This window comes from Pholcus phalangioides, unplaced genomic scaffold, assembly GCF_987345545.1.
Source record: "Pholcus phalangioides strain wild (caught in Gottingen) unplaced genomic scaffold, Ppha-v1.0 ptg000013l_1, whole genome shotgun sequence".
In the NCBI taxonomy this organism is placed as follows: domain Eukaryota; kingdom Metazoa; phylum Arthropoda; class Arachnida; order Araneae; family Pholcidae; genus Pholcus; species Pholcus phalangioides.
The window spans coordinates 28,191,907-28,206,226 of record NW_028301606.1 but is presented as its reverse complement, the minus strand read 5'-3'; the positions used below and the strand labels follow the sequence as shown (position 1 = coordinate 28,206,226).

The 14,320-nt window shown below is 37.3% G+C and overlaps 1 protein-coding gene across 1 annotated transcript in view; it reads left to right on the top strand.

The window, feature by feature from the left end:
• LOC149078905 (uncharacterized) overlaps positions 1-14,320 on the top strand; it is a 73,056-nt gene that overhangs the window by 52,579 nt on the left and 6,157 nt on the right. Inside the window, exon 2 of the mRNA XM_089241101.1 lies at positions 2,153-2,318. Within this exon, the coding sequence (XP_089097227.1) occupies positions 2,153-2,318 (166 nt within the window). The remainder of the gene's footprint in view (positions 1-2,152; positions 2,319-14,320) is intronic.

Genomic DNA, 14,320 nt, shown 5'->3' with positions numbered 1-14,320 from the left:
AACGGCTCGCGATTCGCAGCGTGAGCCGTAGTAAACACAAGTCGAGTAATCTAATATCGAATATCTTAGAAATATATCGTATATACCGTACATCATCACGCACAAAAGATCTCATGAAGATTAAAGTTGAAATATGAGAAATTGGCTGCGAAATAAAGACGACCCGGGATCGTATTTATAGCTGTTCCACCATTCGAGCGAATCGTTCATTTCAGAGCGGCAGACTCATTATAGTATACTGTATCAGAAATGGTTAAAAAAAAGCAGAATGGGAACGCTAGAAGAAATGAAGAGAAAAAATTTCGCTTCAATATTTTTACTTAATCAGCTTTATACGTGACTTGAAACCATTTCCTTGGGAAAACGGTTTGCCTTTGGAGCCACGCAAAAAGTCCGTTTTCTTCAGAATTTTGGAAAAATTCTGGAGTCTATATGGGGGTTAAAGTCTACTTATATTACTATTTAAAGTCTACATGGGGGGAAATAACAATATGAGATGCGTCTTATATTCAATATCTGACGAAATATTGACTTCTACCGTTAAGAAAAAAAGAAGCATTTTACTAGTCAAAAATTCTATTTAACTTCGTATATCTATGCGACGGATTATATTTCCCTGAGTTTCGTATTTAACTCTCTGCGGTTCACCCCCCTTAAAAACGTATTGAAAAATATTCTTTTCCACAAAATCGGGCGTAAATTGGCGCCGTTATCATGGTTTTAATTGAAAAAAATGCACCAACGCACAGCAATTTAATTAATTAGAGTGGATTTTTTGATTACCCAAAATTGCTAATTAAGGGTATAATATACTTTTCCTTGATTTTAATTTTATCTAAAATCAGACAAAATCATTCTTAGCAAAAGTTGAATGCGAAGGTTTATAACAGCTGGCTGATGCGAAGATATATTTTAGGAAAGAGAGAAAAAATTCATCTGCCCTTGCATGGAATCGAACCCACGTACTTTCACTTTCCGGATGAGCGCTCTATTTTTCACTAGACTACTCTCTTTCCTAAATATATCTTCGCATCAGCCAGCTGTTAGAAGTCTTCGTACAAAGCCGCGCGGCTTAATGCAGCTTTGCCTCCGTATGGATAGCGGAGAGTGACATCATCCTCGGATAAGTCGCCATCTGGTGGCAGTGTCAGCATTTGTGAGCTTTGGTCTGAGTTAGGTTCTGACATGCCCGGGGCAAATAAAAAATTTAATCGGGAGTAAATGCTTTTTTATATACCCCTATAAGTTCGCTTCGTTCGATACATAAATAACTAGGATTTTTGCCACCCGGGGCAAACAGGATTTTGCTGCCCCAACAACTTTAAAATTCGATAATTTTGTAATGGCGTTCTTCGTTCCCACCTAAAACTGCCACCCCCTAAATTTTTCCGCCCGGGACAGTTGTCCCTCCCCCCCCCCCACCCCTCTAGTTACGGTCCCGCATAAATTTAACGTATTTGGCGTGAACTTACTATTTGTACATCTCTCTTCTCTCTCTCTCTCTCTCTCTGCATTCATTCGTTCTGTGATACTATTTATAAATTTGCAATTAAAATAGAAAAATCAATTGTTTTTCCCGTGCTCACTGGAAACGAACAAATACATCCGCAGAAACGAATTTTAATAAAAATGTAGTATTTTCTATAGTACAAGTCTAATACTAAACTCCGAGAAATAATGAAATTATGCCTCGGGTAAAACTTGTTAAGATCACTTTGTACCTTTAACAACTGTAACATATTATAATAAGAAAGAGAGGGATGAACGACGTTTCGCTTGCTGTTCGAGAGGATAATCTGGCTAATAATAACTTAGATAAAGAGGTTTACCTACCATGTTAAGAAATTGGGGAGGGGGGGGGGCGATTGAGAGCAAACGACCTGGGGTGAGGGCAATCGGCCTACGCCCTTCAACGCATCACATTAGAAATCTATTTCAGAATTATCAGCCAAATTATAAGTTTTAACATTTTGCTTGGATATCAAAAAATGAACACCGTACAATTCAAATTCCTTCTTTCCGGGCACTCTTAATAAAAAATCCTATGTACTGTGTGTTTTTCCTTTCCTGATTTATTTTGTATGTGCTATAAATTTTGTGTAAGTTTAGAAATTTTAGGAATTTACCATATTGATTTTTTTTATGTTTTCAGTGTGACATGCGGTGCGTGCGGCCTGAAATGGTGTTTCCCGTGTCATGCTCCATGGCACGAAGCCTTGACTTGCAAGCAATTCCGCAAGGGCGACAGGCTCCTCAAAACCTGGGCCAAAGAAAAAAACCACGGGCAACTAAACGCTCAGAAGTGTCCGAAATGCAAAGTAAGTTACTTTTGCGCAACTGCATGCTAAATATTCATAATCATAAAAGTGATACATCACGACCGCGATCAAACATTTCCATCAAAATATCGTAATAATGTATGCGTTACCTTAATCAAGACTGATGTGGTATATCGTGTCAAACATGTGCTCAATCATTATTTGTCACTGCTGTTACAAAAAAAAACAAAAAACATTTCATTGACACATAAGTAACTGACATCATTAATTTATATTGACGTATTGATTAATTGATTATTTGGCGAGTAATTGGTTCTACTGTGCACATACGTGTGCAAACAAATGACACAAACTTCTTAAATTAATTAACTCGTCTCATTGATTTCCCTTGTTACTATGAATACAGTCGATCCCCGAAATAACGAATCTTTCTTATACAGGCGTCCCTAGCTTTCCGCGATTAATCGGTTCCACAAAACGATTGCGTAAGACGAAATCGCGTAAAGTGAGTAGAACGTAACACGGATAAGATGGGGGGAGGGGGTTTCTTCAAACAGATAAGAGAGGAAAAACAAACCTTCCAGCAGGAAAATGATGTTTTTTAAATAAATGAATTATTCAAACTTATAAATAAATCTCGTCAACTTAGGTCTATGTGGATAAATTTAATTAATACTTTTCACTTTTCTGTCTTCACTACTTTTGATCGATTATATTTAATGTGGATGTTTCTGTCCTGAAGGGCGTCGTATGATTGGAGTTAATAACTTTTTTATTGAAAAAAAACAGTCGACATTCAACTGACAAGTAGCATGCTTCATCCTTTTATAAAATCTTTAGAAGCAAAGTTAGAGAATTCTGAATATCCCCCCGAAAATATGGCAATTATAGATTTATTGGGGTCGTTTTCTTCGATTAAAATTCTGATGGCATTGCCGATGTTCTACCAAAAGATCTGGTGAGATGGATTTGAGCGTTTGTTCCATATAATCTCTCATCTACGTCCGCAAATACAACGGATTTTATCATTTCAATCGTGTCATACAAATACACACTTTATGTAAATATAAATTTACAAGCCCATTTTCAGGCCTGAAATCAAACTACAGACCGAATGTTGCGCGGATCGCAATTTCTCGAAAGAAAATTTTCAACATCGCATTACACGAAACCGCGTAAAGCGAAGGATATCTGTAATTTTTGATCCTGTGACATAAGATCTTTTCGTATTGGATCGGATATAACGAACTTTTGACCCCTAGGAGTTCTTTGTGATGGGCATATAACTGCACATGTATAATAGAAATTTTAGAAAGGCTCTTGAAGTCTTCATTATCTTCATATTTCTAAAAGATTTTGGGTGGAATAGTAAATAATAATTTGCCTGATATAATCATAAATGGAGAACCACGATAAAGGCAAATGCACGGAAAAATACGAAATTCCTATTTTATTGAGGAATTTCGTAAATTTCCGTGTATTTGCCCCTTCATTGTTGTTCTTCTTCATTTGTAAATAAATATTTTGTTTTTAAATCGAATCGAAGCATTGTACCGTATTTAACTGTATAAGTGATTAAACGTATTACGTATATGTGAAAAAACAATCCAAATTTCTTACGTATTTACCTCCGATTTTTTTTTTTCTGGAATGTTCTGTAGAAATAGATACTTTTAAAATATAAATTTTATGTTATATCAGGGGTGGTAACCCGTGGTACAAGTGCCACAAGCCACAAGTGACATGCCATGGTATCAGGAGCGGCACACAAATGCTTTTCAAAAATTAAAGAGAATTCTATTCCATTTTTAAACCAAAGAAATTCCCTCCAGCAATATTTTAATCAATTTCTTTTTCTTTCAACAATTTCTTTTTCAATGTATTTTCAAACAATCCTTTTCCTATGAATGTTCTTGTAACTTAGGCTGCCAAACCTATATTTAGTAATAGGCACTATTAAAATAGTAATTATGTGAGATGACTTTTCCTATTTAATGCGTTTCTGTTCGGGTTTCTCATCTTTGAGCCGGACGGCCCATGTGTACGAGATTCAGAATCATCCGCATGAGGGACATGCATTGTTTAATAAAATTACATTAAAAATCCATGAATGTTTGTGGGGGGGGGGGGACTTTTTTGAAAGCATTCGTGAAATTCGTATCTGCGGCAGTATGCGCTGTAAATTACATTATGCTTTCAAGATTTAAACTGACGTTACACACTAAGCTATTAAATCATCACACAATATTAAATTGCACTAAAACGGTGATAAAATCTGTCTGTGGTGAGTGAGTTTCAATCTGTGATTTTCCAGTAGCATTGGTATGAAAAAAACGTTACGGGGGGGGGGGTGGTTGGGAAGGAGTGCAAACAGCAGAAACCTATTTAGTTTAACATCTTTGACCTTGGAAGACCGCCCCCCCCCCCCACTTTCTATCTCGGAAAGATATCGAAGCGTGTATTACGTTAAACATCCGCAAGATTATCCATCAAGACAATTAAATTAAAATAATAAGCATTAGTTGATTCGGTTTTCAACCTTTCGCAGTCAATTTAATTAAGTGACACTTCACTTCGCAGAATCTAAAATAGGAATTAATATCCCGTAGTATGATTGGGTAAGTAATTGTTTTGGTGCTGTGTTAGCTGTCATAACATTTTCTCATTATCATATGGTGCTTGAGCGATAGATTATAATCGATATTCATGAGAAAGGATCTAGCTCTCCATCACCAAAGTTTCTAAGAGAAGTAAAAAGGGCTACAGTCCCGAGGCTCTTGCACTTATTGGTGAACAGTGTAAAACTACGTGGTATAGTGCTAGAACGTATAAGACCACATATAGGTTGGACAAATCCCAAAAAAAGAAATCTAGGCGTCAGAAAAATTTTTTAGTCGCCAAACCAAAAGCAAAAAAATTCCCCAGGAGAAAAAAAATCTAAAATAGCTCTTCTTTTCAGGGCATAGTGACCCCCCCCCCCTTTCATATTGGCAGGTATGCTGTTATAAATTTCAAACATTTTGTTGTTGTGCTTTCAGCCTGCAATTTAATAACTACACAAAGAACATTTTTTAGGTGCCAATACCAATTTTTTCGTAGTCATTGTGGCCTGGGATTTGTCCAGCCCTGGTACACACAAAAGAAAACAAGAGGTACAAAGAGGTGCCTACGCAATGTGTGCGTCAAAAACGCGTGTAGTCATTGCGAATGCGCGTGAAAATGTATTCTCCAATGAAAATTGGGCGGCTGTTATATTCGTGGAGACAGCTGCTCGCGTGTAGATTATGTAATGAAATTCATCCGAAAATAGTATATGCCCCCAGGTTATTATCTTTAATCCGTATCTTGTGTTTAGTGTTCTCAATGTGAATAAAATTTCCTTATCTTCATCCCCCTCACTAAAAGATCATTTTATTTTTGTGCTCCGTATCAACTAACACGGATATACATTTAAATTAAAGCGTAAAGCACGTTTGAATTATCTTATATATTTTTGGAATTTTTCTTCTTATATAATCATGTTCTTTCATCTCGTTACATCGCAAAAGCCGTTGCAGATGCACACACACGAGCGATGATAACGTAAAGAGAAGATATTCTAAATCTTATATCCCAGAAAGGAAAGAAATAATATTCAAATAGATTTTCGTGGCTCGTTATTTCGTGGGCGAGTAATTGTATGCACTTTATTTTTTCAACTTTTCTGTTACGTGTATTACAAAGCAAAACCGCTCGGTTTAACGATGCTATTTAAATTCTAGTTCTTACGTAATGGAGTCTAAATATAATGACATGGCGAAACGGCCCTGATTGAAAGTGGAATTAATTCAATTCTTCATTCCGGGCCAGATATGCGGTATTTCGGCTGCTCGCGGCCCAGAAACTAGTGTATAAAGGGCGACCATATGACTCGTACTTTACGGGTTATCCCCGTAATTTTGACTGTACCTACATTTTTTTATGAAATCTCCCGTTTTTTCCCCTATTTTCAACAAAGCTTAGTTGAACTTTTGAAATCGACAATTGGGATCATTTTCGTGACTTATAAATTATATTGTGATAATTAAGTATCACAATATAATTCCCATTGTATGCGACAGGACATTTTCCAGAAATTTTAGCGGTAGCTAAAAAATTGTCAAAGTAGTTGCCCTTGACAATTTGGCTGTAATTGACAACTTTGCTTACCTTTGATGATTTTTGGCTTGAATTGGCAATTTTAATTTCCCTAGACAATTTTTTGGCTGTTATTGTAACCCCTTTTTGCCTTTGACAACTTTTTTGACTGTAACTGTAAACTTCACTTGCCTTTGATAATTTTTTCAGGGGTAAATTACAACTTCTCAAATTTTTTGGCTGTCAATGACTTTACTTGCCTTTGACAATTTTTTCGACTGTAATTGACAACTGTATTGACCATGACAAATTTTCTGGCGATATTCAGCATTTTCATGAAAGAAATATGATAGCCTCGGTATTTATCGTGCTGTGTGTCTTGATACTTTTCTACCGAAACAACTTCCGCGGGTCCGATGGAACCCCGTGGTTAGTTTTAAACGACCCGATCTACAGGGTGAGTGAAAAGTTGATGACACATTTCAAAAATTAAAAAAAAAATGTGATTTTGCACTAAACTACATGGCGTTGAGTTATTTTTTCGCTGTGAAGCCAAAAATAGTTCAAAATGTTGCTCACAGATGACGCTGTATCTTAATAAGCTCGACATAATGCATAAAAAACGACATACATAGTGTCAGAAAATCACTGGCCAATGGTCGAATTTTTTTGGTCCCTCTGGTAACTGAGGGGGGGGTTTTACTATTTTAATTAACATTCTTAATGTAAGGGCTGAACCCTCGTTCCTAGTTGGATTCTTTGAGAAAAGCAGGTTCCAAGGTACAGTTCTACTTAGTATTTGAGTTATGCATAAGCTAATTATATGCAATTTTATGATGATTGATACACGGGTATAAAATTCAATGAACAAAATTGGATAGGATGTTCTTCCCCCCCCCCCTTTTATTATCTAAATTTTAAGTGTTTGTAAGCGGGAAAATGACTTTTTCGCTATCGAGAGATAACTAACTTATCTACATCTTAATCTCAATTTGCTCCAAATTACACTGTATAGTTCTTTCTCTGGTATCTGCAGGAAAAATTACATCGGAACCACCCTGTTTGCGACTGACAATTATGCAAATGGAATTTCCTGTTTCCATCCATTTTCTCTCGTACCCTAATTACATCATTTTTTTTCTTTTAATATTTCTATCCTCAATTTTTCGCGAAAATTTCCTATTCAGCGAGACTTTTTTTCTTCCTAATATTTTTATGGGTTTTGACAGTCCATTAAGTCCATTAAAAATTCAATAGAAGCTTACGGATGGACGGAAAAATAGATGGTCATTGATTGCGGCCCAAAACTAGTCCGAAAAATCGCAAATTTACTTCCTCGTGAAATTCCAGTTCACCGTTGCTTATAGGCTGGCTCTATTGTTCTTTTTACTCGTAGAACGTGGAAAACCCACGCATGAGATGAGCGTCGCATCAACGTTTTCAATCAACCGAGTTCCTCGTTTTAGGCAATTATAAGTGGCAGGTTCATTATATTAGTTGTGTGGTCGGGAATCATGCGTGTGGAAATGGAATCACATCATTTGTGATGTGTACGGTTCGTGCGTTACTTCCGCTTGAAAAGCGTTTTCCTCGTTTCGTACGCATATTTGGATCTGTTTCAACCGTATTCTCTTCAATCTTCATTATCCAGGGCTAAACTGTATTCTCGATCGCCATTTGCATTCGCGGATATGATATGCTATCGACAAAATTAACGGGGGGAAAAAAGCTTCCAGATTATCAGAGCTATTATTATTTGACGTGTATGATAATTTACTTAGTCGAATTGTCCTCTATAATGTCCTCTTATTTCCCTGATTTTGCTTCATTATTCTGATTTTCTTATCAGTGTTCGAGATCTCGTTCAATTATTTCCTTGAAGACTTCTTTTTATTTAATAGGTGTACCCCTCGTTATGTGTTGAGCAATGTTTCTCAAGGAACCCCCAAAAATGTGCTTTTGATTTGCTTACCCATCATGGGTATTGTTGGGCTTGAAAAATCCACAATTGCTACCTTATGCAATGCAGGAAAATTTTCTCTGCTCAACAAAAAAAGCTCTGTGTACAGGTAAGCATTCTCAGTCTCTACACGTCCGTATTTTAAAACTTATTCACCATAAAAAAATGACATCTTTCTCAGTTACTTTTGTCCATAAACAATAGACGAGTAAAAATAAAATTTTATCAGTAAAAATGTGCCTTCTAGGAAAACATTGAAAATAAATGTATAGTACTGTAATGAATTACATGTGAGAAACACATCAATGAATTGGAACACGTTCTGCCACCTATCAAATAAAACTGTTGTAATTCTTTGATTGAAATTGGTGACCGGTTTCTGACAAATGTGTCAAATGGAAAAAAAATAATGTAGAGTGATATTGATAAGTATTTAATGAGCAATAATGTTAATTAAATTGTCATGTTTGTTCCAAAATTTTAACAGTTGCTATTTGAGTGAGGTAAATTAACATCAGTAAAATGCACAAAATAAAACTTAAGTAGAAATAAATATAAGCCCCACAGAATCAGTTAGGTTTTGGTATGCGTCCTTTGCGATTATTGTAGGCATTTAGTGCTGTTAATTTACTTCACACAAACAGCAATAGTGATTTTGAGACGAACTTGACAATTTAATTAATATTATTGCTCATTAAATATTTATAAATATCACACTGAATTGACTTTTTCTATTTGGTGCATTTATCGGGAACCGGTCACCATTATCAATCGAAGTTGATATTATCAAATAAGTTTTATTTGATACGTGGCAGAACGTGTTCCAGTTCATTGATGTATTTCTCACATGCATTGGCGTACCCAAAGGGTGAGGGGATTTGGGGTTCAAACCCCCCCCCCCCAAGCCGAGATTATAGTGTTAAAACGTAACCTTCCCCCCTCCTTGAGAAGAAAAAAAAATTGAACTCCCTCTGAGAAAATTCTTCGTCTACGCCTATGCTCACATGTAATTTATTACTGTACTGTATACTTATTTTCAATGTTTTCTAGAGAAGGCACATTTTTACCCGTCTATTGTTTATGGACAAAAGTAACTGAGAAAGGCGTCATTTTTTCATGGTGGATAAATTTAAAATGTTTGGACGTTTAGAGTCTGAGAATGCTCCCGGTACGCAAAATTGAGAAAAATTCCGTACATTATAGGAGGTAGCATTTTATTTTTTCATTTCACCAGATATTGAAATTCTGTGCTCAGAGAAACAACAGGTCAGTGCAGGTGAAATAAAAGAGAATGTGCCCACGATTTGGAAAAAAAAAGTTAGAGGGTGAATTTCATGTGTGTGTGGGAATAAAGTTTTCCCTTTCCTCGCGAGCATCTCGGTGCTCACCATGGCCCCCACAGCCGGGACCCAGGCTCCCTAGAAAGAGATTTTGTGGTGTTCCTCCTCTATAGTGAATTTATACACTGTAGTGTAAAGTAACCAAAAAAGAATACTATTTGTCCCAGGTCACGTGATAGAGCCCTGCCGCACCTAACCATGTAGAGGATCATGGTGCTAAATTGAACCATTGAGGATGAATGCTTGTTTCGTACTCAGAAGATATTTCCCACAATTCAGATCAGGGCCGTAATTAGGGCTTTTGCAGCCCGGCACAAGCATTACTTTGCTGCCCCCACAACTTTAAAATTCAATAATTTTGTAACGGTGTTCTCTGTTCTCACAGAAAACTGCCGCCTGGGGCAGTCCGCCCTCTCCCTGCCCCCCCCCCCCGATTACGGCCCTGACTCAGATGAACACCCTGTGAATCAATGATTTGCATCATGATTATTTCAGTTACAGTCACAGTTCTTGTACGGGTACTTTTCATCTGGCGATGGTTACAATCAAAGCTCGATTTGTGAATATGCCTCCCAATAGGCTCACGAGGCACCGACACGATAGTCATCCCGAGCAAGTGATGTTCAGGTGTCCCTATCTGGTTGAAATTCGCAGCCTACAGTTTACATACTTTCTCTAGGAAATCGTACTGCCGGATGCCAAATAATCATGAGACCCTCCTATACATCCGAGCACATCATCTCTTGACCGCCAGGGTAAGGTTTATGCATTAAAAAAGTACCGAGAGTCCTCATTTATCACTATGCGAAATATTGAAAATTCCCATTTTCGACGACAAAGGAAAAACAACCATCTTACCATTTGAATTTCAACAGGTGGCAGAACATTACACACCTGTAAATTTCTTAAAAAGCGAAAAAAGTCTAATTTAAAAAGAAACACACACACACACACACAACACTGATTTCATTATAAAATTCGAATTTTCGGAACTGTTTACTTCCCCGCCCCCCTTCTATTATGAGTTTATTGAGTGAAAAACAAAAAAATGACGGGAATCATCTCGGGGGCCTGGGGATATAGCTCTATCAGCCCTACCTCCTTTGTGGGGGAAATGCGGGGACCCAGTTGCATAGGGGCTTCCACAATAAGATCTGTCACAATGATTTATAGCAATAAATATGTGTATTAAGTAGTGAAGTGTGTGTGTGTGTGTGTGTGCGTGCGTGTGCAAGTCCTCTTTTTTTTCTTTTTTGCAAGTCTTTCATTTTGCCCTGGGGCTATGATGCTGCTGAGACAGCAGCCGGGACACATTTTTCCCCGATAAATATTCAAAAATTTGTTTCAGTTCCGTAGAACAGCCTCATTATCGTCAAGGGTTCCAAGAAACAGCCTTAAAACAACCAAGGGTTCCACGAGATAATGCTCTCCGTTGGAAACCCCTGATTTAGGGACTGATAAGACTAAAAATATTTTCTTCTCTCTTGACCATTTCTATAACAAAAGTCATGCTTCCAAATCAGAAAAAAAAGTTATATGTATCATATGATTTACATATGAACTCTAACATTGGCATACGCAAAGGGGGTGGGGGGAATGAGGTTCTAACCCCCCCCCAAGCCGAGATTATAGTGTTATTTGCAGGGCAAAACGTAAACCCCCCCCCCACTTGAGAAAATTCTGCGTACGCCTATGAACTCTAATCTCCCACACATTTTACATCAATTACTGGGATCAATCAGAATTATTTATTCGAAAATATATGAATTTTAATAAACTTCTAATTAATGTTTATATACAGGCGTTTTTAATCCCCTCTACCACAACAACAATAACTAAAATATTGATCAATACTTATAAATAGAGACAGCAGGTCTTATCTCATTTTTCAGACCCTTTTCCGTTGAATAAAGCCAGAAACATGCAGATTTACATGTGATTGGCATCACTTGACAACGTTTATTAAATGTCGCTCTCGTAGCTGAATACCGGAGAAAGTCAGATGCTCGTGTTATTTAATTAATCACTGTAATCAGATTAACACGTCACGCACTTTTTCGTGACTTGTTTAATAATTTATCGACTCTGCGAAAAAGTATCTTCCATTTCTCTTCCCCCCCCCCTAAGGCGCACGTGCCATATAAATAATCAAGCTATGTGTTTTCGGAATTATGTGTTCGGTGCTGTCAGTTCGAACCAGCCGTATTTGAGATTATCATGTTGACAGATCAGCACCCTTTTCCTGTATGCCGATCCAGCATTATCAGGGAAAGATTCCGTATACGTCAATATTATGAGCTTAGTATAATGTTAGTATATTTTTCTCTTCCTGAATGTTCTATTCTGGTCCAGACTTGAATGCGAAGGGTGCGATCTCACACGCCCGTAGATGGTGAATTTTAATGATTTGATTTTACGTATAAATTTTGGATATAATTGCTAAATAAATCCATAGCTTGAAACATACTACGCAATACAGGGTGTCATGTGAGTCCTAATTGAAGCGTTCATGTCATCAACAGTTAGACAACATCAATAGTTTATAGTAGAGGCATTGTTCAATTTTAAAAGATGCTCAAAATGTGTTCAATAATCGCTCTGTACACCAGTTTCCAGAGTGAAAACACGGTGTGTCACAAAATAAGAGATATAAATTTTTATACGGTTCCCTGTCCTCTAACTTCCAGTTAGAAAGTTGTTTCAGTGCCCCTCATGAGGCCAACGAAAAAAGTCCATGTTTCTAAGTGCAATATTCGCTGAGATATTTGAATTCAAAAATCGAAGAAAGGTTGGAAAAGATCAGCATGAACGGTTAATGCTTTTCTCTTCATTTTATGCTGATCTTTCCCAACCTTTCTCCAATTTTTGAAAATTCAAACATCTAAATATCTCAGCGAATATTGCACTTACAAGTGTGGATTTTTTTGTTGTTGGCCTCACGAGAGACAGGGCAGCAACTTTCTAACTGGAAGTCAAAGGACAGGAGGGACCGTATAAAATTTTTTTTCTCTTATTTTGTGACACACTATTTTCACTCTCATTCACAAACTGGTACAGAGTGATTATTGAACACATTATGAGCACTTTTTTAAAAATTAGAACCGTACCTCTCTTTACGACGAACGGCTGATGAGATAAAGGCCGAATCAGGAATTACGGGACACCCCCCCCCCTCCTTTCTGTATAGTGCACAAGGTGATTATGTACCCCTTGTATGTAAGCATTCAAAGCTGCAAATCATGTGCAACGCTGACAATATCCTCTTCTCTAAAAACTAAAAACACTGCGGAGAGAAATCATTAGCATTTCAACTTCGTGTAATGACAAACCAAGATGAAAAAAATTGCTAACATAATTCAAATTTATCTCTTGGCCTTGAACGGAGATAAAAATTGGATTGCGCATGCGATGTCACAAAAAAAGGAGAGATGATGTTGGACGGTTTCCATAGGTGACGAGATCATCATTTTCTCTTTGAAATTGACGTCATGATTGGTACATTCCCGTGTGTGTGTTCATCTTGGAGAGAGACTTTCTCTCGACCTCGTATATTTTCTCCTCTATTTGTTGTTGTGGTGGAGGGTGAAAGCGAGATTTTTTTCGATCTCTGTGTTTTCTACACCTTCGTCCAACGTCATGTGTTTCCATTCATTGGCTTCCGAGAATTTCTCTCTCATCTCTGATCGATCACCAGAGCCGATTCCGCCTACAACCTTTGTGTCTCAAGAGCCGTAGTGTCGTCATCGTTCCGAAAAACACAACATCTAGCTTTACATATTTGGCTGAACATTACTTTTAATGAAATCTCGGAATCGGTGTAAAATTACGCAATAGTTTTTGATCTTCGGCCGGAATTACACTATAAAAGTTTGATAAAAGATCTTTTACAAAACTTGAGAAAAAAACCCCCAACTATCAAGCCTATTGGTTACATTCGCCCGAATGTAGCCGATACGCTTATTGGTTGCATTTTTCTAGTGTAATCAAATTAGTTTTATAAAAATTTTATAAAATCCCGGTGGGCCGGGATTATGCTATAAATTTTTTAGAAAAGTTCTTTTATAAACTTCAAAAATTCAACCAATCAGCGCATGTGTTACGTTGGAGCGAATGTAATCAATAGGCTTATTAGAGGTTGCATTTTTCAAGTTTTGTAAAAGAACTTTTTATCAAACTTTTATTGTGTAATCCCGGCCTGTAAAATAATTTCGTGTGTGGAAAATTCATCGCCAGCAATTCACTGACGTGATGATTCACTGCCAGGAAAATTCACCGACAAACAATTCATCGACAAAGTTATATAGGAACTGAGTGGATGAGCATGTGAGTGAGCCAGTGAGCAAGTAAGAGAGCAAATGAGTAATGGATCTACGTCAGGGAGTTAGTGAGTGAGCAAATGAGTGAGTGAGCCATTTCTGCGGTCACTCACTCATATTCTCACTAAATCACTTACCTACTCACTCGGTCCCTCATATGATCACTTACCTACTCACTCGGTCCCTCATATGATCACTTACCTACTCACTCGGTCCCTCATATGATCACTCACTCACTTGGTCACTCATGCTCACCCAATCGCTCACCTACCTCCTCACTTGGACACTCACTCAGTTGGCAACTCAATC